The 27,265-nt window shown below is 42.1% G+C and overlaps 1 protein-coding gene across 4 annotated transcripts in view; it reads right to left on the reverse strand.

Moving 5' to 3' along the window:
- Nucleotides 1-27,265, reverse strand: part of CDK18 (cyclin dependent kinase 18) — a 222,569-nt gene that overhangs the window by 46,011 nt on the left and 149,293 nt on the right. For all 4 annotated transcript variants that reach the window (XM_056558054.1, XM_056558053.1, XM_056558055.1 and 1 more), the window contains exons 3-9: nt 23,844-23,977; nt 15,249-15,377; nt 12,987-13,043; nt 11,714-11,828; nt 7,415-7,509; nt 4,893-4,955; nt 2,119-2,242 (exon numbers count right to left, since the gene is read on the reverse strand). In XM_056558054.1, coding sequence (XP_056414029.1) covers nt 2,119-2,242; nt 4,893-4,955; nt 7,415-7,509; nt 11,714-11,828; nt 12,987-13,043; nt 15,249-15,377; nt 23,844-23,977 — 717 coding nt within the window. The remainder of the gene's footprint in view (nt 1-2,118; nt 2,243-4,892; nt 4,956-7,414; nt 7,510-11,713; nt 11,829-12,986; nt 13,044-15,248; nt 15,378-23,843; nt 23,978-27,265) is intronic.

The following is a 27,265-nucleotide window of genomic DNA, read 5'->3' on the forward strand; positions in this document are numbered from 1 at the left end:
CTGCAGGGGAGGGGGGATGGGGTTGCTGTAATGCTCTGCAGGAGAGGTGGGGATGGGGTTGCTGTAATGCTCTGCGGTGGGGGGAAGTTGCTGTAATGCTCTGCGGGGGGGGGGGGGGGGGGGGTCCTGTAATGCTTCTTGCAGACACCTACCAAGAGAACCCCCACCCCTGCAGCAACTACCACCCCTGCAGAGTATTACAGCAACACCGCCCCCCCTTGCAGGCCTCTGGTTGTTGATCTGACTCTTTTTTAGAAAAGGTTTACGTTAGACAACTTTTCACGCTAAACGAGAGCTGCGCCTTATTCATCATTACGCTGCGCATTATTGATGAATAAGGCGCACTCTAGTCAAAGTATAGACAAAAAAAAAGGTGGAAATAGACATTTCTTGATAAATCTCCCCCAATGACTTGTAGAAATTGTTACTCATTTCTGCTGTAAGGGGACATTCACACTACGGAATCTCTGGCCGGATTTTCCATCAGTAGTGGGCACTGACTGAATCAGTGCTAGGACCATTCAGAAATGTGCTGTTTCTATAGACGGTGATGCATTTTTGAGAGGATCCCGCCATTCTGCCACGGAAATTCTGTAGTGTGGATGGTGCAGAAGAATCCCATTGAAAACAATGGGAGGCTACTGCACTAATTGTCTCTACCTATTTGGATCAGATCAACATGCATTTTTAAGTATAATTTAATAAATCACAATATAGTTTTGTGATTTGCAAATTTTTTTTTTTTTGCAACATCTCTTTTCTTGACATGACAAAGTAAAATGAAATAGATTATTCACGAATGTATCTGGTTCCATAGGGTACAGAAAATGTATATAACCCATGGAAAGGTTATAGACACTGTTATATGATCTACTGATATGTTTTATTTTATGTCAAAACAAACTTTTTGGTAAATTTAATATTGAATAAATTACTCAAACATGACATTATGCTGAACCTTTCCAATTTTATGTCAGTCTTCCCTGATGTCACTTAGAAGAGATACCGTATATACTCTAGTATAAGCCGACCCGAATATAAGCCGAGACCCCTAATTTTACCCTAAAAGCCCAGGAAAAGTTATTGACTCGACTATAAGCCTAGGGTGGGAAATACATCATCCCCCCATGTAATCATCCAGACCCCGTCATCATCCCCCCCTTCATCATCACCGCCTGTCAATCCCTTCATCAGTGGTCTTCAACCTGCGGACCTCCAGATGTTGCAAAACTACAACTCCCAGCATGCCCGGACAGCCATCGGCTGTCCGGGCATGATGGGTGTTGTAGTTTTGAAATCTCTGGAGGTCCGCAGGTTGAAGACCACTACGGCCTTCTTTGTCATCATCCAGCCCCTCCCCTTTTGTTATGTACTCGGCGGGAAGTTAGGGTGAGCTGGTCCGGGCCATCTATGCTGCAGGGACCGTACGGTGGGGATGGTTAGTCGTTGTGGGCTGTCCATTTTCAATGGGGGGGGCCTCTTCTCCGCGCCCGGCCCCGGACTAGTGACGTTGCCTTGACGACGACGCACAGGGACATTGCGCATGAACGTCCGTGTGCGTTGTAGTCAAGGCATGTCACTAGTCCGGGGCAGGCCAGGAGCGCGGAGAAGAGGCCTCCCCCCCCCCCCCCCCCCCCCCCTCGGTGAAAATGGACAGCCCGCAATGACTAACCATCCCCACCGGACGGACCCTGCAGCATAGATGGCCTGGACCAGCTCGCCCTAACTTCCCGCCGAGGGGAGGTGAGTACAAAACAAAAAGGGGGGGGGGCTGGATGATGACGAAGGCCGCAGTGGTCTTCAACCTGCGGACCTCCAGAGGTTTCAAAACTACAACACCCAGCATGCTGGGAGTTGTAGTTTTGCAACATCTGGAGGTCCGCAGGTTGAAGACCACTGAGAAGGGATTGACAGGCAGAGAGTTCACTCGAGTATAAGCCGATGGGGGCGTTTTCAACACGAAAAATCGTGCTGAAAAACTCTGCTTATACTCGAGTATATACGGTATATCATTTCATTCCCACAGCTATGGAGTCACTTGTACAGTGTGTGAGGCATAAAATAGAGATCTTACAATGCATATCATAGGTATCATAGCCCTTAGCAGAAATGACCCACCAAAGTCTGCCAGCTTCAGCTCTCCCTTTTCATTGATTAATAGATTCTGTGGCTTAAGGTCTCTGTGCAAGATCTTTTTACGATGACAGTATGAGAGGCCTCGAAGTAGCTGAAACATGAAAATCTAAAAAAAAAAGGAAAGGCTTAACATTAACGACAATGTGCAAAAAATGGTTGTGTTATAGACATCAATATATTAGTATAATATCAGAATTAAGTGTTCACGTAGAAGAGCAGAACTAAAAGCACCAAAAACACAATTGAAAATGCATGCAATATTAAGGCGGCACCAGTGTCTGTGCTTCCAGTGACAGTCCAGGAAGGGCCAGGTATGCAATGACATTAAAAAAGGGTCAACAAATACACAAAACACATTAGACTATTCTTTTCTGTGCATTCTTCCATAATTTATCGATCAGTTTCCATTCTAGAACACACTTCATAAACCAGCAGGTGGCACTGCTACTCTGCTACTATATAGTGAAGGTGTTGTTACATAGAATAAAGCACAATAATTGTCAGTGGACCGAAAAGACATAAAGAAGTTGTAAATACAACCCATCCTTCCTCGGAAAGGGTGTACTTTGTGCAGGGAAACTTATCCAAGCCCCATGAGCAATTGCATTTTCTTTTTATAATTTAACAGGATTTTACTGTGTGTGTTACTTGCTGTTTCTGTGACACATAATGACCATCAGGGGTGGCCACCACTAATGTGGCATGTGCCCTAATATTCCTCTTGATAAACACTGCAGGATAATAGGTCGATCTAAATGTACACATGTCTTTTCATCCTTACTAAGACAGGGTCCTCATGTGGCAGACTAAATGTGTTCAGAGTGCGGCCACAATGTTCCCACAGACCACACCGACAAGCAGCCATTGACAATTAAGCAAATAAAAGGTTGTTCTAACATCCAGGTGTGGTAAAATGTCCTTCTCCTGCCTAGCTCATACTGGTGCATGGCTCGCTCTTTGTCCATACCAGAAATCGCAATCTGAGACAAGCACACTAGAGCCAGTTTCAATCAGAATGTCTTTGGAAAAGTACTCAGAGGAAACCCAAAGAAACGATGAGGTCACATGATGACGCCCTTTGTATCCCAGTCCTTCAGCTACCAATGTGAATAATAAGGTTTGTGATACAGGCTGACCTTCAATGACAGCACCTTTGGGCATTATCCACAACATGGCATAGTATTCTGTATCTTATCTATTTCAGAGAAAACATTTCACCTTGCCAACAGAGTAAAGCAAGAGATCATCACTTTCAGGTTTGTACCTAATCTGTTTGCTTATTCGGCAGGTCATGCAGCCTCTCAGAGCGCCTTATAGGACAAAACACACATTTATTTTTCATCTACTAATGTGCTTGCAAGAAACCATCTGCTGATCAGTTACTGTCACCTCTTAACATACACTTATGATACCTCAAGCCACACACGTCATGTTTTTATGTGATAAGAATAGCACCATTTGTGATGTGTCTCACTTGACATATACAATATACTTTTGCCGAACATAACTGTTTTATTTATCTGATGCATAGATTCCACTATTGTGCCAGGCCTGGACTGATAACCGTATTTTTCGCCGTATAAGACGCACTTTTTCTTCCCCAAAACTGGGGGGAAAAAGTTGGTGCGTTTTATACGGCGAATACACACCTATCGCGGTTGTTCCTGCGGCCATCAACGGCCGGGACCCGCGGCTAATACAGGAAATCACCGATCGCGACGATGCGCTGTATTAACCCTTCAGACACAGCGATCAAAGCTGACTGCCGCGTCTGAAGGGAAAGTGACACTAACCCGGCTGCTCAGTCGGGCTGTTCGGGACCGCCGCGGTTAAATCGCGGCGTCCCGAACAGCTTACAGGACACTGGGAGGGAACTTACCTGCCTCCTCGGTGCCGGGATCCCCTGCATGGCCGGCGCTCTCCTGTGATGTCATCACGTCGTCGCGCACGTCGTCCCATCGTTCAATAGGAGCGGCGTGCGTAGCGACGTGATGACGGCGACGGAGAGCGTGGATCCCGGGGAAGAAGACGTGTGGAGCGTCGGGGACACCACGGGGACGCGGCAACAGCGATGGAGCGACATCCAGGGCAGCGGTGACGAGCGGTGACGGGTCCGGAGCGGCGGGGACGCGTGAGTATTACGTCCTATACCAGTGGTCTTCAACCTGCGGACCTCCAGATGTTGCAAAACTACAACTCCCGGCATGCCTGGACAGCCAACGGCTGTCCAGGCATGCTGGGAGTTGTAGTTTTGCAACATCTGGAGGTCCACAGGTTGAAGATCACTGTTGGGTTCAGAATTTTTTTTTTCTAGATTTTGCACCTTTAAAATTGGGTGCATCTTATATGCCGGTGCGTCCTATAGGGCAAAAAATATGGTATCTGTTGTTAAAGGGGTACTCCTTCCCTAATACATCTTATCCCCTATCCAAAGGATAGGGGATAAGATGTATGATCGCGGGGGTCCCGCCGCTGGGGCCGCCCCGCAATCTGTCATTCAGCACCCACCTTTTGTGAGCTTTCCGCAGCACTGGAGGCTCCGAGTGTGAAACGTGACGACCACGGGGCCAGAGTATCGCAATGTCACGACTACACCCCCCGTGTGACGTCATGCCCCGACCCCTCAATGCAAGTCTATGGGAAGGGGTGTGACAGCTGTCAACTGTCTGTGTGCTAGGAGTAAGGACAGGAATACCTTGTATGTTTTTATTGACCATAAATATCATATAAAAACCTGTTTCATATTATTAGCTTACCTTGACATTGTGCATACACATCAGATTGCCACAGTTGTCCAAGTACTGTTTTAGGTCACTATCCTGTGAATAGCAAAAAAAAAAAAAAATAAAGGTTAAAGATTAGGAAGAACAATAAAATAAACCTAAGGCTGATTTTACTAAAGTATATATTGTGACTGTATTATGTCTGCTTTTTGCAGACTATTCACGTGAGTGTATATTACGTGAATATATTTTAAAATGCAGTATCAGCTATTTTCATCAGTTTTGGAAATGGTATGCGGCTGGGCCCATTAAAGTCTATGGAGATGGATTAAAATATGGATGCATCTGGATTTGATCCTTATTGCATCTGTATTTCAGCATTCATTCAATTTTCTTGCAGCCAAGTGTAAGGCTGCATTCACACCTCGTTTTTGCAATACGATTGCCGTATCCGGTTTGATTTCAAAAACCGTATCGAACCGTAGTGCAAACCGAATACATAGACATTTCATTTCACACTACGATTTGAACTACGGTTCCCGTATACGGCTGGGAGGAGGGGTGGGCGGGGCTTAATCGCGGCACCCGCACTCAGCCGTATAGGGGAACCGTATTTAATGCATGTCTATGGCCGTATGCTGTTTCCCGACCGCAGGCAAAAACGTGGTCGACCACGTTTTTTGCCTGCGGTCGGGAAACCGCATATGGCCGAAAATGTAGACATACATTAAATACGGTTCCCCTATACGGCTGAGTGCGGGCGCCCCGATTAAGCACCGCCCACCCCTCCTCCCAGCCATATACGGGAACCGTAGTTCAAATCGTAGTGTGAACCCAGCCTTAACCGTATGCCAACCGTAGCATCAGGTTGTGTACGTTTTGCATCATTTAAGGTTGTATACAGTTTTTAACGGTACACCAAACCATAGTGTACTACGATTTTGTGTGCCGGTCAAAAACCGTATCCAACCTGTATACGGTTATTTTAAAATGGAGTTCTATGGTAACCGTATGTAACCGTATGTGCATACGGTTACATCCGGTTTGCACAATAAGGTTTTTCATTTTTTTTTTTTTTTTGGGGGGGAAATTCAATAAAAAGAAGAAGACCTTTATTTAAAATGTTGACAAACTTTAAAACCGTACATATTTTTTTTCAAGAAAAACGTATTAAAACGTATGCAAACGTATATCCGTTTTTAAACCGTATACAGTTTCAAAACGTGAGGAGGCATATACGGTTGCATACGTTTGCATACGTTTCGGTCCGGTTCGGTGACATACGTTTTTTTAACAGAAACTGGATACGGCAACAGTATTGCAAAAACGAGATGTGAATGCAGCCTAATTCAGTTTTCTGTCTAGAAGATCGCCCGTCAGTATTTACTATACAAAATATGGATGCAATACTAAAGAAATACTGGTATTTCAGCCACAATACGTCTGTATTCTGGATTCATATATACTCGTGTGCAGCAGGCCTTTCAGGGAGCATTAAAAACCTGTATACAACTAGGTGATGGTGTGTAATCTGGTGTTATCATAAACAATTGCAGTAAATAAAGGTCAAATACTGGGCTGCTCCATGGGGAAGATATTGTGATACTTTACAGCTGTGTATGCAGCATAGCAGGGGAGAGTCAGAAAATGTCTAATAGTAAATCTGTGTTTTTTTTCCCATAGCAACCAATCACAGTTCAGCTTTCTCAACAAGCCCTGGTAAAATTAAAGTTGAGCTGTGATTGGTTGCTATGTGCAACAGACAGATTTTGATTATCTTAATTCTGAAATTAAAAAACATAGAGATGAACAAAGTAAAAACAGCAACTACATTTGCTTTGCATTTTTATTAGGCTGCAATAAAAGGGTTTTCAATGATGGGACATCTGTCCCTCTGTTCTCCAGATTGGTAAGGGTATGCCTTTAAAGGGGTTATCCAGGAAAAAACTTTTTTTATATATATCAACTGGCTCCAGAAAGTTAAACAGATTTGTAAATTACTTCTATTAAAAAATCTTAATCCTTTCAGTACTTATGAGCTTCTGAAGTTAAGGTTGTTCTTTTCTGTTCTTTTCTCTGATGACACGTGTCTCGGGAAGCGCCCAGTTTAGAAGAGATTTGCTATGGGGATTTGCTTCTAAACTGGGCGGTTCCCGAGACACGTGTCATCAGAGAGCACTTAGACAGAAAAAAAACAATCTTAACTTCAGAAGCTCATAAGTACTGAAAGGATTAAGATTTTTTAATAGAAGTAATTTACAAATCTGTTTAACTTTCTGGAGCCAGTTGATATATAAAAAAAAGTTTTTTCCTGGATAACCCCTTTAAATTAAATAATGGAAATACCTTTTCCAATAGCAGACATTTATGGCATTTTCATAGCAAGCTGTTTGTACAGTTCCTAATAGACTCCTCTTTGCTGACAGGTACTAAGGCATAACAAAGGACATGGGACAGTTACCTGAGAAGTTAATGTGCAATCATAATGCCACCGAAGCCCCTTTAGCTTTGGTTCCCTTTACAGTATTAATCATACAAAAACATTTTATACTTACTAGGTACTCAAAGACCAATGTTAGAGAATATTCTGTGTGGATAATGTCATGTAGTGTTACAATATTAACATGTTTCAGGTCCTTCAGAAGCGATACTGTAAGATATAAATTATAGAAAGTTTAAAGTATAGAAAAAAGCAGCAAACCTACAGCACAAAACATATACATCAGTCAGAATCTATCCATATTTTGCACAAACTGGTCTGAAAAGCAGAACCTTTTTAGAACAAAGGCTGAAAGGTGAGTAAAATGTATCCTGGAGGATGGCTTGCAGAAGAAGACTTTAAAGCATTTATATTGTTTTAAAAGATTTAGATTTTAAAAGGGTTAGATTAACCCTCCAGAATGGTTATTTTAGGTCATTTTTGTGCACTTACTGCTGTAATTGAGCCCCTAAGATACCATTTATTTGAATGGGACAGTTCACAGTCATACAGCGTCGGAATTTTGATGGCAGGTGGTTGGACACGCTGGACGGCACCATCCTTGGTGTAGAGCTTGAATCCGATAGAGAAGTCGACCCAGTTCAAGAAAACCCCTCCTTCCTTCCTACACTAGTTTCTGAGCCACTTGTTTACCTCCCTTATCTTCCGCTGCCTCTTTGATGTGGCACATGGTACAGGTAGTATTTCTGAAAATACTACCTTCAATGTCCTCTTACTTTGTCTTTGGTGCCAATATGCACTATGCTGGGTCTACTCCAGCCCCTCCCTGTAATCTGTCAACCTGATCTGCTATGTGCCGAACTCTAGCATCAGGAAGACAACACACTGTTGCGCTTCGGTCTTAGTGACTTTTAGCCCTGTCTGTCCCCCTAATAACTGAGTCCCCCACTACCAGCACCTGTCTGGCCTGCCCTGCACTAAAGTCTCTTAATCTTAAATCCCTACACTTCATATCCAAACACAATTGGTATGAACACACTCTAGTACAATCCAACACTAGCTTTGTTTTTTGTCTTTTAACCCCTTAAGGACGCAGGACATAAATGTACGTCCTGGTGCAGTGGTACTTAACGCACCAGGACGTACATTTACGTCCTGTGCATAACCGCGGGCATCGGAGCGATGCCCGTGTCATGCGCGGCTGATCCCGGCTGCTGATCGCAGCCAGGGACCCGCCGGCAATGGCCGACGCCCGCGATCTCGCGGGCGTCCGCCATTAACCCCTCAGTTGCCGGGATCAATACAGATCCCGGCATCTGCGGCAGTGTGCGATTTGAATGAATGATCGGATCGCCCGCAGCGCTGCTGAGGGGATCCGATCATTCAGAATGCCGCACGGAGGTCCCCTCACCTTCCTCCGTCTGGCTCCCGGCGTCTCCTGCTCTGGTCTGTGATCGAGCAGACCAGAACAGAAGATAGCCGATAACACTGATCTGTGCTATGTCCTATACATAGAACAGATCAGTATTAGCAATCATGGTATTGCTATGCATAGTCCCTATGGGGACTATTCAAGTGTAAAAAAAAATTTAAAAAAATGTAAAAGTTAAAAAAAAGTGAAAAATCCCCTCCCCCAATAAAAAAGTAAAACGTCCGTTTTTTCCTATTTTACCCCAAAAAAGCGTAAAAAATTTGGTATCACCGCGTGCGTAAATGTCCGAACTATTAAAATAAAATGTTAATGATCCCGTACGGTGAACGGCGTGAACGAAAAAAAAAAAGTCCAAAATTGCTACTTTTTTAATACATTTTATTTAAAAAAAAATTATAAAAAATGTATTAAAAGTTTTTTATATGCAAATGTGGTATCAAAAAAAAGTACAGATCATGGCGCAAAAAATTAGCCCCCATACCGCCACTTATACGGAAAAATAAAAAAGTTAGAGGTCATCAAAATAAAGGGATTATAAATGTACTAATATGGTTAAAAAGTTTGTGATTTTTTTAAGCGCAACAATAATAGAAAAGTATGTAATAATGGGTATCATTTTAATCGTATTGACCCTCAGAATAAAGAACACATGTCATTTTTACCATAAATTGTACGGCGTGAAAACGAAACCTTCCAAAATTAGCAAAATTGCGTTTTTCATTTTAATTTCCCCACAAAAATAGTGTTTTTTGGTTGCGCCATACATTTTATGATATAATGAGTGATGTCATTACAAAGGACAACTGGTCGCGCAAAAAACAAGCCCTCATACTAGTCTGTGGATGAAAATATAAAAGAGTTATGATTTTTAGAAGGCGAGGAGGAAAAGATGAAAACATAAAAATTAAATTGTCTGAGTCCTTAAGGCCAAAATGGGCTGAGTCCTTAAGGGGTTAAAGTTATCCTAAAGTCTTCTTTCTCTTGCAGTATCTGCTTGGAAGTGAATGAAGAGGGACTAGCAGGCTGCCCACACTGTCATTTATCAGCTCCTGATTAACTAATCAAATCCAACTTCCATCTATGTTCCACAAAGACACAAAAAACAGTTATGCACTCAACACTGCTCAAAAAATCCCCTTGAGGCTAGGATTCCACTGAGGTTTTGTCCTTGGGGTTTTTAGGCTAAAAAACGCCAGAAAAACGCATGGAAAAACTGCCACTGATTTTCTCTGTGTTTTGGCATTTTTTCAGGCGTTTTTACCTTTCTGTGGAAATGGCATTTTAGGCCCTTTTGGCAGTTTCCCTGCTGTTGTTTTTTTAAGAATTTTGTTGGGTACCAAAAAAAAAGTAAAATACACCAAATAAAAAAAAAATCTTATTAATTTTCAACCAGGGACCAATTTATGTGAACGGGCAGGGACATAAAAATGTAGCTGCAATATTAAAAATGGATAAAAAGGGCTTTGCATTTGTAAAAATAATATATTTTTTAAAATTAATTTTGTAAAACTTTTTATTCTTAATGTATTTTAATAATGTAATTTATAAACTGTGATTTGACCTGTTGAACTTTACTATATTTTCATCATTATTTAGCTACTACTATTACTCCTAGCATAGATGTTGGGAGCTGCAGTACTTTCACTAAGAGATAGATCGCAGCGGGTTTCACAACTAACACCTGTTGCGATTGTCCTTTATAATTGGGAGAAGCAGGAAGCATGCACTGTACTGTACTCCGGCGGTGATGTGACTGCACAGAATAGAGACTACACAGTAGCTGTGTGGAGTCCTAGGAGTAGTTCATTTGGATGAGTAGCCACCTACAGTCTGGTTGGCTGTGCTCTTAAAGGGGCTATCCACGATAAGGTGATTTTAATATGTACCTGGCAGACAGTAATGGACATGCTTAGGAAGGATCTGCATTTGTCTTGAGGCTAAATGGCTATGTTGTGAGATTACCATAATACTGTGGCTAGCTTTTTGTGAACTGGTATTTCCTGTTTGAGTTTCCTTCTTTACCTACAAATCCCATAATTCCATTTTCCTCCCTCCCACACATCAGCCACCCCACCCATTGAAACATAAATAAGCTGCATCCATTCAAAAGACCTGTCTTTTTCAATCAGGGTGCCTATAGCTGTTGCAAAAATACAATTAATTGCAGATTGATCTCTCTCCCACCAAGCGATCCCTCCACCCAATGAAGCAGACAGGCTCCCTTTCATCAGCTGACTAGTGATGTCAGGTCTCGGCCGCAACCTGGGAAAAATCTGAGACAACAGTAATTTTGTATGCTGTTAAAAATAAATATTGGAGTGATAATCACGTAAGAATTGTGAGAAAACCGTCACACACAGGTATAGACACTATATTATGAACTACACTAACTTTACAGCCCCTGTAGCATAGTCAAGTAAAAAAAAAATTCCTGGAATACCCCTTTAAGCTTGTGGTGGGTGGCTGGGAGTAAATAAAAGTGGACAGGCAAAATGGCAGCAGGAAGTCGGTAGCCCCAAAGATCGCCCCCATGGTTAATGGTTATTTGTACAATGTTTTCATGAATATTTTGATTTATGTTGCTTTTTTCATAAAAAGACTACATTGGCCAACTTAATCTAATATAGTGTATCTTGTCTTTTTTTTGGGGGGATACAGAATATGAGGAACGGAATATAAGGAAGATGGGGGGGGGGAACAGACCTTTGGAGGGGGGTAGGGGTTCAGGTATCTGTCAAGGATATTTATTTTATTTTTACTATATATATATATATATATATATATATATATATATTAGTCAAGCGAAACAGCATTTGTAAAAGATTCAAAAGTAAAAAGTCATTATATGTAAGCTTAGCAATGCTTTTCAATGAGAACACTTTCAGGAAGTAAAATGAAGTAAAACTTTGTCAGTAGGTATTATAGAGATGTTAATAAATTAACCAGGATGACTATGGCTCTTATCTCATCATTCTCTCATACCTTCTCTTATCGCCGTGCAAGGTGCCCCTTCTTCGTGCTCCAATCTGATTTCCTTTAGGGCTACTAAATTATCTGTGAGCTTGCTTCGTCCCTTGAACACAGTGGCATATGTACCCTAGAGTTGACAAGAGTGAGATGTTCATGTGCTCGCAGCTTGGTATTTTTTATGAATATCATATTGCACAAGCAATGCAACAATTTTACTGCAAAAATGTACCTACAATGTAAAACTACTAGGCAATGGACAAGTTCAACTATGTTATGTTTCCAGACCAAAAAAATGGGTTGAACAAAAAGTGGCACACATTTTGGTGCAAAATCTACAAAATTGCCCAATGCGACAAAATATTGGTGCAACACAACCATAAACCTCCTTAGCAGTGAGGTAGCTGTTACGAGCTGTGAGATTCAGCTCTCTTTATACTGAGGAAGTTTATCCATATCTATTAGGTGAGTGATCTGACTGGACCATAGCTTCTAAACAGTGCAAGGTAGGTGAAAAATAAAAGCACTGTTGTGATCAGCATCACCCACACTATCACCCAGTATAAGCTGGTTAGCATGGGAGACCCTGCTGTCAGATTCCCTTTTAATGCTCTTGATCTGGGTCTTGGTGATAATAAAGTTTGTATATTGTAATAATTATTTATGTGCACAAATATCATTTATATACCTTATTCTGTTATGTGTGCTGGTTCTATAGTGTTGGTTTACAATACTCTGGCACCAGTCTACATTACTGTGGTGCCAGCTTGTGCTTTATACAAGGGATTGTTAAAATATTAAACTTCCAGATCATCAAAAACAAAAATAGTTTATGCGAAAGGGTCTCCACGCTAGACGTACTATTAAATATTAAAAGACTCTCCCATACTCCAGTAAGTCAGTGCCCTCCAGTCTACAGACCACACCTGGATTATCTAACATGGAATGGAAGACACAACCACATCCTCAATAAGAGAGAAAAATGGAAAGTTCATTTAATTGTCTAACCAGCTTGTGTCAATATTTCTGTTTTTCTTCTTAGCTTCCACAAAAGATCGATGCTGCTAGATGCTTCATCCTCAGAAATGTCAGCAAAACAGACTTGACAAATCTATACCTATGTGTATTGTGAATCTGCACAGTGCTAATTTATTTCAGCATTAGAAATAGACATAAATGACATGTCTTCTAATATCAGCTGATGGCACCCCACAGAAATGTGTCAAAAGGGTAGACAAACAGACTGGAAGTTACTTTACAAAAGTAAAAAGTAGAGATTTGTTCTCACCTCTCCTAGTTTATCCAGCTTCACATATGTTTCCAGTTTTCCAAATCCAATATCTGACTGTAAGCAACATGCAGATTAGTATAGATCTTGGCTAGTATCAAGGAAAGATACATTATGATGATATTATCATAAAAAGGGGTACCCCGGTAGAAAACAAATTTTTTTTATCAACTGGTGCCAGAAAATTAAACAGATTTGTAAATTAGTTCTATTTAAAAATCTTAGTCCTTCCAGTACTTATCAGCTTCTGTATGCTCTACAGGAAGTTCTTTTTGAATTTCTTTTCAGTCTGACCACAGTGCTCTCTGCTGGTTTGCTATGGGGATTTGCTCCTGCTCTGGACAGTTCCTGACATGCACAGTGGTGTCAGCAGAGAGCACTGTGGTAAGACAGAAAAGAAATTCAAAAAGAAAAGAACTTCCTCTGTAGTATACAGCAGCTGATAAGTACTGGAAGGAATAATATATTTAAATAGAAGAAATTTACAAATCTGTTTAACTTTCTGGCACCAGCTGCTTTGAAAAAGGTTGTTTCCCAACAGAGTACTCCTTTGACTGCAGCTTGTTAGTTGAGTTATATACATCAATTTTCGTATATAAAATATAATGCAATCAACTAGGTAAATTAATACTTTAGTTTTTATGTTGTCATATCTATTAATAATAAAATAACTGATAATATGTTTTCACTTTTCCTGAGATCGAGTAGTTAAACAGGTTACATTGCAAATTTTTCAGTCTTCAATAAAACTGAATGTTATCACCTCATTATCTCTATTAGACAAGCAGCTAATGGCAGAATGACAGGTACACTATATTGTACTGCCTGATCAAGATAAGCACCTTTCACACAAACAATAGCAAGGGGAAGAGATTAGCCATCTGACAGAGAACAGCAGGTTATCTTGGGAGGGCTGCAGGTGTCTCTGAACAGCTCCACTATAGAATCTACAGTGAAGCATACCCATTTATACTATGAAGAGAGGGTTGGGGTCTAGGGCCAGGTTCATCTGACAGAATTTCTGTATGGAATTCTGCATGAATTTATAGCCAATACCTTTTATGGTACTCCGGTGTAAGAATTCTAGTAAAGTGAATGGGCAATAAATTTCTGTGGAATTTACTGAAGATTTTTCATGCAGAATTCCATGCAGCAATTCTGCCGTGTGAACTTAGCTTTACACTCAAAACCACCTCATGGAGTAAACATAGAATAAAAATCTGAATTCATATAGAGAAAAAAACAGACATGGTTGCACATCAACAACATGCACAGTGATCTAAGGCTTCTCTGCAAAATGTATTTAACTAACAGGTCGTCAGTGTACTTAATGATCATAAAGTGCAAGCCCAATAGCCAAGTCACGGCCACCTGTAAGCAACGAGTCCCTAACATCCCTAGCACAAAATGGCGCCACACTGAGCAGCGACCACCACCGCTGCAACACTAGTCCCCACAGGGGGAACGACCCACTGGCAGAGCAGCCCTAATGCCGCCCAAACAAGACCCTGGGCCTTGCCTCCCCATAGACATAGCCCGTGGCAGCAATGGATGACGCACAGCGCAGCACCAGCATAAAAATCTAATTCCACATTGCTTTAAATGCTGAAAAAATTACTCCTTTTAAATTAAAGAAAAGCATGAAGTAAGGACAGAAATATCATATTGTATACCATACATTAATACAGTGACCTGCCGACATACGATGGCCCCGACATACGATAATTTAAACATACGATGGCCTCTCAGAGGCCATCGCATGTTGAAGGCAGCATCAACATACAATGCTTTTGTATGTCAGGGCCATCGCATAAACAGCTATCCGGCAGCACAGACTGCTTCAGCTGCAGCCGGATAGCCGTTTACGGTGCCCCGTGTGCTGTGGTGAGTGTCATTCACCTGTCCCCGATGCTTCGGACCATCCTCTTCAGGATCCCCTGCATGGCTGTCGCTCTCCTTCATCGTCATCATGTCGCCGCGCACGCAGTCCCGTTATCCAATAGGAGTGGTGTGAGCAGCGATGTGATGACGGCAATGGAGAGCGACGATCCCGAGCAGCGGTGATGGTCCGGAGCGGCGGGAACACGTGAGTATATCTTTCTATATTATTATTGCACGGATCCCTCCACATACAATGGTTTCAACTAATGATGGTTTATTTGGAACGAATTACCATCGTATGTTGAGGGATCACTGTATCAATTACTGAAAAGAAATATAAAGTTATAAAATATATAGTTTATCAACTATGTTTTCACTAACCAAGGACGCTCTTCTTGATATTCGGCTTTCTTGCTTTGGAAAGTCTTCTGGACTATTTATTTGTAATTTGTCAAGGAGCTCTGGCGGTAGTGGGAGGCCCACGGGTAGAGAGAATGGTTTACCCACATGCTGTTGGGGAAATACAGGTAAGTTATGTCACTTAAAGAAGGCATGGACAAAGCAAATGAAAGGCCATGATAATAGAATACAGTCGTTGCAAACAGTTTTGAGACTGACAAGTTTTTCACAAAATGAGCTCCTTTCGTGTTTTTAGATCTTTTAGTCAGATGAACTACAATTATAAGCATTTCATACATTTTTAACCCCTTAAGGACACAGTTTAAAAAAAAAAATGTCCACCTCATCTTCTAAAAATCATAACGATTTCAATTTTCCACCTACAGACCCATATGAGGGCTTTCTTTTTTGCGCCACCAATTGTACTTTGAAATGACATCAATCATTTTATGGCGATGAAAATTATGTGTGGGGCAAAATTGAAAAAAAAAAAACCTCCTTTTTGTAACTTTTGGAAGCTTCCAATTCTACGCAGAGCAATTTTCGGTAAAAATGAAACCTTTTCTATATTCTGTGGGTCCATATGGCTACAACAATACCCAAGTTATATAGGTTTTATTTTGTTTTACTTCTTTTAAAAGAGAATAACTTTTTTGTACAAAAGTTAACATGTTTAAAAATGTCTTCTTCTGACCACTATGCAAATTTTTTGTGCCGTGATCTGTAGTTTTTAATGCTACCATTTTTATTTTGATGGAACTTTTTGATTGCTTTTTATAAAAATGTTAAGGGTATACAAAGTGATCAAAAATATGCAATTCTGTTTTTACATATGCGCCAATGACCATGCGGTTAAATTTTTTGTAGTTCGGACATTTATACACGCGGCGGTACCACATGTTTATGTTTATTTTTGTTTACATTTATTTATTTTTTTATGGGAAAGGGAGGTGATTCAAACTTTTATTATGGAAGGGGTTAAATCACATTTATTAACTTTTTTTTATTTGATTTATTTTTACTTTTTTTTACACCATTTTTTAGTCCCCATAGGAGATTATTACATGCAATCAATAGATTGCATACACTGTTTAATTATAACATTGATCAGTGTTATTGGTACGCCATTGCTACAGTCTGCTGAGGCTGACTGGAGCCTTGAAGAACCGTTCGGAAGGGCGAGGAGGCAGGTAAGGGCCCTCCCACCATCCTCTCAGCTGATCGGGATTTTGGGATTTCCGTAGAGCTGCCAGGAGTGTATTTTTGGCATTTTAGAATCCGCAATCAACTTTCATCGTGGCGTCTGAAGGGTTAATGCCAGGCATCGGCCCGATTGCCGGTGTCCGACATTAGCCATGCGTCCTGGCTGCTGATAGCAACCGGGACTGAACGGATAGAAATCGAGCTCAGCTACTGAGCTCGCTTCATAAACCTGCTGCATGGCCGCGCCATATATATATGGCGCAGGTCGATAAGGGGTTAACCCTTCTTTTTCAAAACTAGTGCAATTCGTCATCACCAATTTTGCCTGTGACCTGGTGTTCCATCATGCTGGAATAAGCATTGTTCATCACCAAATTGCTACTCGATTTTTAAAAGATGTAGCTCTTGGCTCATGCTTACTATATTTTCCAGCAAAAATTAGGGAATCTGCGTTAGGAACTTCAAACATAGTTTTTAACATAGATGTGAAGCTAGCCTAGTGGTCAGTTGAAAAGGCCGATATTGCCCTGTGTAATAGGACCAGTAATGAGCTGATGAATGAAAAAAAACGTATTCGTTGGCTGATCACAGCTGGTTAAAAAAAACATTGCTCGTTGGCCACCCATCTGCCTGTGTAATAGGGGGATGTGCAGCCAAAAATTATGGAAGTTTAGGTGTAAAGATGTATCAGACTTCTTAAACAGGCACCGCTTTACCTGATTGGCACTTGCATTGGGAAAGAGTCTGCTTTTGTAACACCACCCATAGTGAGTGTGTGAATATGGCATAAGACAATACCAGTCAATTCCACACACTGTATACCCTTTAAGGCCCCTTGCACATTATAGAATTTCTCTGGTCAGAGATTCCACTGCAGCCTACCATTGTCTTTAATGCGATTCTGCTGCACCATGCACACTGCTGACATACAAATTTTGGACTATAGAATGTATAAGTTCATTCTTTCAGCGGCATTCGCTTGCAAATGCATTGCCCTCAATTGAGATGGCGCATGTCCGAGCACTTCTAGAACTGAATAATTACAGCGGAACATGCTGCAAACGGAATGTCTGCCCGGAATTTTTCCGGCAAAATATTCCATAGTGGGGCATAAAATATAAGTTTCTCCTCAGTAAAGATGCTAAAGTTAGGGTAAATGGCTTTATTGTTCTACCATCTGCTCTTATAGTAGGTGTATTTTTTAAGCAAGCATAGAATAAAAATATGATTGCTTCATTTTGCAAAAAAAACTACAATGGTGATATGTTTTTTCCTTGGCAAGTTTCTTTGATTCCGTTACTGACACGTTATAATAAAAAACTCACTTATTCCTTCCAGGGGTTGCTATGACAACAATAGTATTATCCGCTATGATAATTGACAGGAAATGTATCTATATTGCCACTTTATTATTAAAGTTGCTCTGTTTACTGAAAAAAAAAAACCTTAGTAATGTCATATGTCATAGCTCTAAAGCCCCGTATAGCACAGCTAGGGCCACCTAGGAATGCATTCAAGTAGTTTTAAAGTTGCTTTAAGGCTAAGTTAATGTCAAGGTTATGGGCAGCAACATGCGGTAATCCTTGGTAACAGCTGATTTTGTATGATTTCTAACACTAAAATAAAGCTGCATTAAATATCCCTTTTTGTTGGCAGATGCCTGCCTGTGTTAAAATGAACACAGAGGTTTTGGAAGACGCAATGGCTTCTTCCAAGCTTTCCAAAAATTCTCCTTTTTGGGAGTTGCAACTGGATTGGTCTCAAAATGGTGAAGAACTAGTAGATAGTGAAGAAGTAGCTCTTGAAAACATTATCTAAAAACCTGTTGCAACTTTTGGGAGTTGCAACAGGTTTTGTGGCTGGCAAGTAAAGAAGACACAATGGTTTTTACCAAGTGTTTCAAAAATTCTCCCTTTTGGGAGGTGCAACAGAATTAGTGTCCCAAAGTGGTAAAGCAGAAATAAGTTTTCTATGTAAACCTTGAAAAAAATATCCTTTTTTTTTTTGGAGTCAAGGGTTGTCCAATAATTCTCCCTTTATGGAAGTTGGAACAGAATTGGTGTCCCAAAATTGTGAAGAAATAGCTTTTATTTGAAAGCTGAAAAAATTATGCTTTTTTGGGGATTCTTGGTTGTGTTTGTGTAGGCCTTGCTGTTAGCAGCAGCAAGGATGGTGGAATGGTGGTAGTTGTAGTAGTGTAACATCTGTGCTCCGGCTTGACACGCTGGCCGTGAGCGCTCTCTTGTCATGTCCCTGCTGCCGGCGGGGCTGGGATTCGCATCGCGGGACACGCCCGCATGTGAATCCCGGAAGTCGAGGTACTTCCGGGTGTAGTGAGGGACCGGCTCATGCGCAGTTACACTGCACAGAGCGCTCTCCTGACGCACAGCTCTCACGTCATCAGGATGTAGGAGCAGGGTAAAAAATTCAGCACGTGCACTCTACAAACAGAGCGCTGCACTCAGGGGGAAAATAAATATGCAAACAAAGGGGTGGGCTAAGGCCCCTTCCTCTGGGAACCAAAGCAAGGCTGCCAGCGGGGAACCAGCCTTCAGAGCGCAACTGAAGGCCAAAACAGAACTTTAGTGGACGACAACTCGGCGGCAAGAAAACCTAAAAAAGTGACTTACGTCTGGTACTTTTAATAGATGTTCTGGCCCTACTTCCGCTCTACTCTTCATTTATGACATTATAATCTTCAAACTCCTCATCGTCCCTACCACCCCTCTCAGTATGAAGTTCTGATGTCCGATTATGATACCCCTCAGCATATCCACCATGATGGTCACCACCACGCCTACCACTACAAGTCCCAGAAGTGCTATGCTTATCCACTGCTTCACGCCCCCTCCCATAGGCTTGCATTGAGGGACGGAGCGTGACATCACACGCCGTCGGCCCTGTGGTCGCCAGTAATCAGACCCGGAGCGAACACACTCCGGGGACTGATTATAAACGGGGTGCCGCGTGCAAGATCACGGGGGTCCCCAGCGGCGGGACTTCCGCAATCAGGCATCTTATCCCCTATCCTTTGGATAGGGGATAAGATGTCCAAGCACCGGAGGACCCCTTTAAGAGCATGCCAAAATGGTGTGAGGAGACTTATAGTTCATTCATACTGTATTGGGAATTCTGGACAAAACGATATGCAAAGTAGCTCTCAGGTTTCACCTTTTTCTATATTTCTGCTATGCTTTTCAAATCCCCAGTCATGTTCTAAGGCTTCTTAAAGGGGTACTCGGCCTCTAGACATCTTATCCTCTATCCAAAGGATAGGGGATAAGATGTCTGATCGCGGTGTTCACAGCCACGCCCCTCGTGACCCCACACCACACCCTCTTTATGCAAGTCTATGGGAGGGGGCGTGGCTGTTACGTCCCGACCCCACCACCTGCACCCAGCATTCGGAGCAAAAAGTACCCCTATAAGGGAGCCAAACATTGAGCTATGAAGCTAATAACTGATATATTGTAGATTAAAATAATTAATCTGTGACCAGCATACTGACTCCATATCACAGAAAAGAAACTGCATTAAATACAATAAAAAAGGATATTTTAAATCCTGGAAAATTTTGTCTGGAAAATTATCCATGTGCAAGTGTCTTCTGCTTCACTGCAAGAATAAAGCATGAGATGACACCTATTAAAATCAATGGTATTTCATGTCATCCTATTCTTTAAATAAATCCCCTGTGGTCCTGCAGTGCTATGAACTGTGCCTATTTAAAAGCAGCTCAAGAGAACAGCACGCAAGAAAAGAGCCAGGGAGATGGAAACTACAAGATCATTGTAATTCCTGGTACTCAAGGCATATCTGTGCAGAGTGTGCCCTCTCAAAAGTGGCTTGTGCAATAATGGTCCACTGCCAGAAGAAATACAAAGCTTCTGTAAAGTTATGTTAGACTGAGTTATCTTAATGAAATCTAAAGTGTTTGTACAGTATGTGTGTGGCCAGAGGCGTAGCTTGTAGCTTCTGAGCCCCGACGCAAAATCTGCAAAAGGGCCCCATATGCCAATTATAATACTGGTCTCTTATGGGGCAGATGTGCTTTGGGGCCCCATTAGGCACCAGGGCCCTGGTGTGACTGCTACCTCTGCTACCTTTATAGATACAGGGGCTATGTGGCAGTTTTTGGTAGGCAGATGGGAACCTGGTTAAAGATTAGGAACCAAGCTATACCCACCATTACCTCACATCCTCGGGTAATTTTATGGTCATATTAATATTTTAATACTACTTTGGCTCTGTTGACATCTGCATTGTTGCTTCAGTTTATAGTAGAAGCCACAACACTCTGCTAGATCTATTATTTAACCAACACCAGCTGTGCCAAATGGACTGACTTAGGCTGGGTTCCCATTACGTTTTCCCCCATACGGGAGCACATACGGCAGGGGAGAGCTAAAAACCTGTGCTCCTGTATGCCTTTCTATGCGCTCCCGTATGTAATTCATTTCAATGAACCGACCGCAGTGAAACGTTTGGTCCGGTCGGCTCATCTCGGCACCTAAAACCTAGCGCGACCGGTTTCGCGCTAGGAAGAGCTTCCTCTGGCTTGAGATGCTTCTCAAGCCAGAGGAAGCGCTTCCTAGCGCGAAACCAGTCGCTTGTCTTTCACTCCTCCACGTCCATTGCCTATGTCTGTCTAGATGAACACCTTGCATTAAAATCTAATTTTTTCTCTCGCATTAATTGTGGGTGAGTGCGATTTTTCTTCACTTCTCTATGTTGGATCATATTGGATTACTTTCCTGAATCTATCTGCACCGCTTGCATTGCATCTAGTGAAGCTCCCCTGTATAGCTTGACTCCTGTTCACACTTTGCTGTTTCATTCTGTTTTATTAAACAGTGCCACTTCCACCTTTTTTCCTTTTTTATAATAGGTTTCCTCTGGTTCCGTCAAGGTGTCTGTCCTGTTGATGGAAAATTGGTGCAGCATCCCTTCAAAAAGACTCTTAGGCTAGGTTCAAACTACGGAATCTACGGGCAGAAAATTTCCGCCCGGAGATTCCGAGTGCGGCCAGGACCTAGGACCTAGGAGCATGCGGACACTGCAGTCTCCAATAGACTGCAATGTGTTCCGCGAGTATTTCCGCCTGAAGAAAGAGCAACGCCATTCTTCAGGCAGAAATTTCCAAGCGGATTTTCCGTTCACAAATTCCGCTTCACAAATTCTGAAGTGTGAATTTGTGAACGGAAACCCATTCACTACACTATACATTTTAGCAAGCGGAATTTCCGCCTGCAATTTCCAAGCGGAATTGCATTGGAAATTCCGTAGTCTGAATCTAGCCTTAGGCTAAGTTTCCACTTTATTTTTCTGCCAGTTTTTGGAAAACCGCCACTGCAGTTTTTGAGCCAAAGCCAGAAGTGTATTCAAAAGGAATAGGACATACTGTATAAAGGAAGGACTTACAGTTCTCCTCCCTTATGGATTCACTTCTGACTTTGGCTCAAAAACTGCAGTGGAAGTTTTCCAAAAACTGCCAGAAAAAAAACCAAGTGGAAACTTAGCCTTAATGAAAAATCTGATACAAATGTGAACAAAGCCTCTTTAGTTTTCAGAACGTATTTTAGTTATTATAGTTTCTGTTGTATTAAGATGTAAATAAGGCATCAAAAACTAGCAAACTGCCCTCAGTTAACCTCAGTAGCAGTCACAAGTATAAAGGAGTCTATCAATAGCTGCCTGTATTTTTTTATATGGGACACATCCTATTGACCATTGTGAAAAAATGTAAATGTATTATACACTTACGGATTGCATGTAAGCAACTGTACAAATTTTAAAACTCTAAAAAACATAAAAAAGGATGGAGGTATAAAATAATACTTAACAATAACCACTACCCGGTGGCAACCCCAATCCGATCAATGAACACAGGCTGCTCCACAACATAATGATATTGTAAATACAGCTACTTGGATCAAACAATAAAAATAAGTGCTGATGCCTATAACATATAACTAATCCAGCCACAAACAAAAACAGATCACATATATGTGAAAGAGTTCAGTACAGTGAATCTTCAAAACATTATAAAGAGCCAACTAAAGGGAGCAGAACCCTACGTTTTACACTGTTCACAAAGAAAGTTTATCAGACGGTTTCACGTCATACACAAGGATTAGATTTAAGTGACAGTCGGAGTGAGACACGTGCTGCCGCACACTGCACCTGGCTTTAAATCACAATTGCAGCAGGGCTTAGGAATCAGACCTGATGTGATTTGAAGGGGTACTCCACTGCCCCAGCATTTGGAACATTTTGTTACGAACGCTGGGTGGGGCTGTGGTGGTTGTGACATCACGGCCACGCCCCCTTGTGATGTCACACGTGGTAACAGCCTCGCCCCCTCCCATATACTTGCTTTGAGGGGGCGTGGTCGTGACATCACGACCCCCGCAGCCCGCACCCAGCGTTCGGAACAAAATGTTCTGAATGCTGGGGCAGTGAAGTACCCATTACATTTTTGACATGACTGGACAACATGCCAAGAGTTTATTCAATGCTCCCTACTCTATCCAAAAAGTGAGGTTGCTAGAGGATCCACATGTATTACAGGATTTACAGTGATTATTCATAATAGCTGAAAAAATTTAATGTGTGTTTACTGAAAAAGAGGGATGTTATATAAACAGATAAAACTGATTTTTAAAGCACAGTGAATTATAGTTATGTGGGCATGGTGTATCATTATTATTTGAGTACTGTTTACCATTATTGGAAGGTTTTACCATTTTTGGGATATACACATATTGCATAGGGTCTCAGTTCTGAGACCTGCTATGATGTTGAGTAATTAGCAGTAAAACGGGCAGCATTGTTCCCTGGCTGGCTGAAAAACATACAAATCTATGCAGAGAAATCTCTCCGCTGACCAGGGAGCGGAACGCCGTTCCACCTGCTTTACAGCTTATATATCATGATTGCAGTGGGTCTCAGCAGTGAGACCCAGTGCGATGAACAACTTTTGACAAAGCATAAGAGCCAAATTGTGATGTCTGAATCCCCAAAATGGCAGATCATAGTGGTTTTTCCAATTTGCAGTGGTCAGTACCTACCAAAAGTTGTCCAATGTATATGAAGCTGAACAACCCAAGCTGAAAGCAGTAAATGTGGTGAAAGGAAATCAGCTGTGTAGTTATTCATCTTACATATCACTTACTGAGCTCACCTTTATTGTACTTTATAGTTTATTTTGTTAAATATCTCAACCCTCTGTATTTCATTGGTACCCAACCCTGAAGGTAACCCAATAAAATTGCTAATAATAATACAATAGCAGAAATATTTTATATTCATTATAATGTTTTAATTGTACAATTGTCATTTACAACTGATTCAATGTTAGACCTCTGAACTCACATCCATGGACAGACGTCTGTGTCCTGCATTCCTGTAACGCAGCTCGGTGGGAGACAAGCCTTCTCCATCTGATGGGGATAGAGCAGGATTTCCTGGGCTCAAGTGAGGCAGTTGTAGATGGGAATGTCCAAGACCTTAAACGAAAGTGAGATATATAGTTAGAAAGAGATGAACATATATTCCATATAAACCATTTAAATTAGTCAATGCAAGCAAAAATGCAGATCTTTACAGCTTCATGCTATGAGCACAGATCATCACAATAGCTTCATTTTATATCAGGAAAAGAGCTGATATAAGCCTGGTTATTGATGGCCTGGATGCTCTTTATTCCTGTGAGCCAATTTTCCTCTTCGGGGAAAATGTTTTGCCAACTCTGGATCAACAATCTATCTGCCATAATCTAGTATCCACAATGTGTCATATTATTTCTTTTTTTAAAATATAATTTATTTATTAGAAAATTCATAAAATTACAACAATGCCAATGTGCATAACATTATTATACATCCAAAAGTCACTTCTTCATTACATTATTGTGTTAAGCAAAACATTTTTATTAAAAATTTTATATTTTATAACCATAACCCCCCCCCCCCCCCACCTGCCACAGACCCAGGAGAGGAGAGAAATAAAACTAAAAAAAAAAAAACCATACATCTGAACTTTCCTTTCTTCCCTTTTGCCCATAATTGCTCTTTGCTTTTAATTTTCTGAATTTCTTTGTGCCACTTCCCTATGGAAGGCCCCTCTATCTTCACCCAATTACGCAAGATAATCAGTAGGGATGAGTGAATCAAATCTTACAAATCCGAATTTGTTACGAATTTCAGGAAAAATTTGATTTGCAACGAATGCGAATATCACCGCGATTCGATTGTGCGAATAGCTTAAAGGGGTATTCCAGGAAAAAACTTTTTTTATATATATCAACTGGCTCCAGAAAGTTAAACAGATTTGTAAATTACTTCTATTAAAAAATCTTAATTCTTTCAATACTTATGAGCTTCTGAAGTTAAGGTTGTTCTTTTCTGTCTAAATCCTCTCTGATGACACCTGTCTCGGGAAACGCCCAGTTTAGAAGAGGTTTGCTATGGGGATTTGCTTCTAAACTGGGCGTTTCCCGAGACAGGTGTCATCAGAGAGGATTTAGACAGAAAAGAACAACCTTAACTTCAGAAGCTCATAAGTGCTGAAAGGATTAATATTTTTTAATAGAAGTAATTTACAAATCTGTTTAACTTTCTGGAGCCAGTTGATATATAAAAAAAAGTATTTTCCTGGAATACCCCTTTAATTAAACTCCATTTAGTGTTTTCCAGGCTCCAGGGCATCTAAAATGGCGGATCCACATGTGAGGACATGGAGCAAGGAATCCTGGGAAGGTGGGAACAATGGTAGGTGGGATGACCCTGAATCACATGCAGCATGCAGCCTATCAGCAGCCAGCCACCCCTGTGATGTCACAGCCCTATATAATCGGCAGTCTTAAGAGCATATGTACTGTGAACGGCCAGGCAAAAGTATACACCCGCTGGTGTTGTAGACAAATACTGTTTTAAGGGTAGTGGAGTGCATTGTCCTCCCCTCATAAGGGCATACCACATACGTACATCTAAGTGGTATACTATTTTGTTCCTGTTAAAGGCTTAAGGGCCAAAATACTGTGAAAGGCCAGGCAAAAGTACACACCTGCTCGTATTGTAGACAAATACTGTTTTAAGTATAGTGGAGCGCATTGTCCTCCCCTCATAATTGCATACCACACACATACACCTAAGTGGTGTACTATTTTGTTCCTGCTAAAGGCTTAAAGTCCTAGATACTGTGAAAGGCCAGCCAAAAGTACACACCTGCTGGTGTTGTAGACAAATACTGTTTTAAGCATAGTGGAGCGTATTGTACTCCCCTCTCGTGTTGCTCGCGAATATTCGCAATGCGAATTTTATTCGCGAATATCGCATATTCGTGAACAGTCAGCAGCTACTGTCCAGCCAAGAAGTGGAGGAGACATTTGCCGCTTCCTCCGCTAGGCCGGCAAGTAGTGATGAGGAGAGTGGCGTGGGAGGTGGTGTTGTGAGCGTTCAGGCTCCTGAAGCAGACACTGTTGAGGAACCTGAGGAGGACATCAGTGACGTGCAGACACAACTCGATGATGATGAAGCCCATCACACTTGGGAGCCGGGTGCAGAAGGGGCTTCATCATCATCAGGAGAAGAGGGTTGCAGGTTGCCCGTGAGGCAACAGCTGAGCCAGCAAGGTGGTAGCATGGTTGGCAGTAAGTATGGTGGCAGAAGTGGAAAGTCTGGAGTCTACCTTCCCGGGAGGTAGTGGAACAGGGGCTCCTGGAGTCGGCAACAAAAGCAGTCAATCAGTGCGGACTGTTGGTGGGAAAATCAGCTACTCGGCGGTGTGGCAGTTATTCATCAAGCATCCAGAGTATATTAACCTGGTCACATAGATGTGTCGGCAGAAGGTGAAGCGTGGCCAGGGTCCCAATATTGGCACCATGGCCCTGTGTCAACATATGCAGCGTCACCATAAAGCGGCCTGGGAGAACCGTGGCTCTGATGTGGTGGTCCAGTGGCACGCCGCTCCCTATTTCAGCCAGCCAAGGCTCCACCACCTCAGCTGAAGGGAGCTGTGTATCATATCCATCTTCTGTCGCTCCAGAAGCTCCTGCTCCTCCTACTTCGAGTCAGTCATTCTGCCAGCAATCTATCGGCGAAGCCATGTCCAAGAGACAACATTATGCGCCCACTCATTAATGTGCTCCTGTCCAAGTTGCTGATGCTGCAGTTCCTCCCTTTTCAAGTGGTGGACTCTGCATCTTTCAGAGAACTGATGGCTTGTGCCAAGCCGAGGTGGAGAGTCCCAAGCCATCATTTGTTTGCAAAGAAGGCAGTACCAGCCCTGCACAATTTTGTGGAACAGAAGGTGGGCCAGTCCTTCAGCCTGTCAGTGTGTACCAAAGTGCATGGCAGTGCTGACGCGTGGAGCTGTAACTACGGTCAGGGACAATACATGTCCTTTATGGCCCTGCACAGCCACAACAGCAACTTGGAAAGGTCACGCCGCTTCCGCCTCCATGCTCTCAGGCCGTTGGTCCTGTGCCAGTGTGTGACTCCGCCTCCTCAGCCTCCACTGCATGGGCAAGTCTCAGTGCCCCTCCAGCATATCATGTGTGCAGGGCACGGTGGTGTCACGCTATCTGCCTTGGAGAACGGAGTTACACAGGGGAGGAACTGCTAAAAGTCATTCATCAAGAAATCAAATCATGGCTTACTCCACGAAAACTGGAAATGGGAGCTATGGTGACCGACAACAGGAAGAACATCTTGTCTGCGCTGCAACAAGGAAGCCTGATACATGCGCTCTGCATGGCACACGTGTTCAATCTGGTTGTCAAGAGGTTCCTGAAG

Source organism: Hyla sarda, chromosome 2 (assembly GCF_029499605.1).
Source record: "Hyla sarda isolate aHylSar1 chromosome 2, aHylSar1.hap1, whole genome shotgun sequence".
Taxonomy (NCBI): domain Eukaryota; kingdom Metazoa; phylum Chordata; class Amphibia; order Anura; family Hylidae; genus Hyla; species Hyla sarda.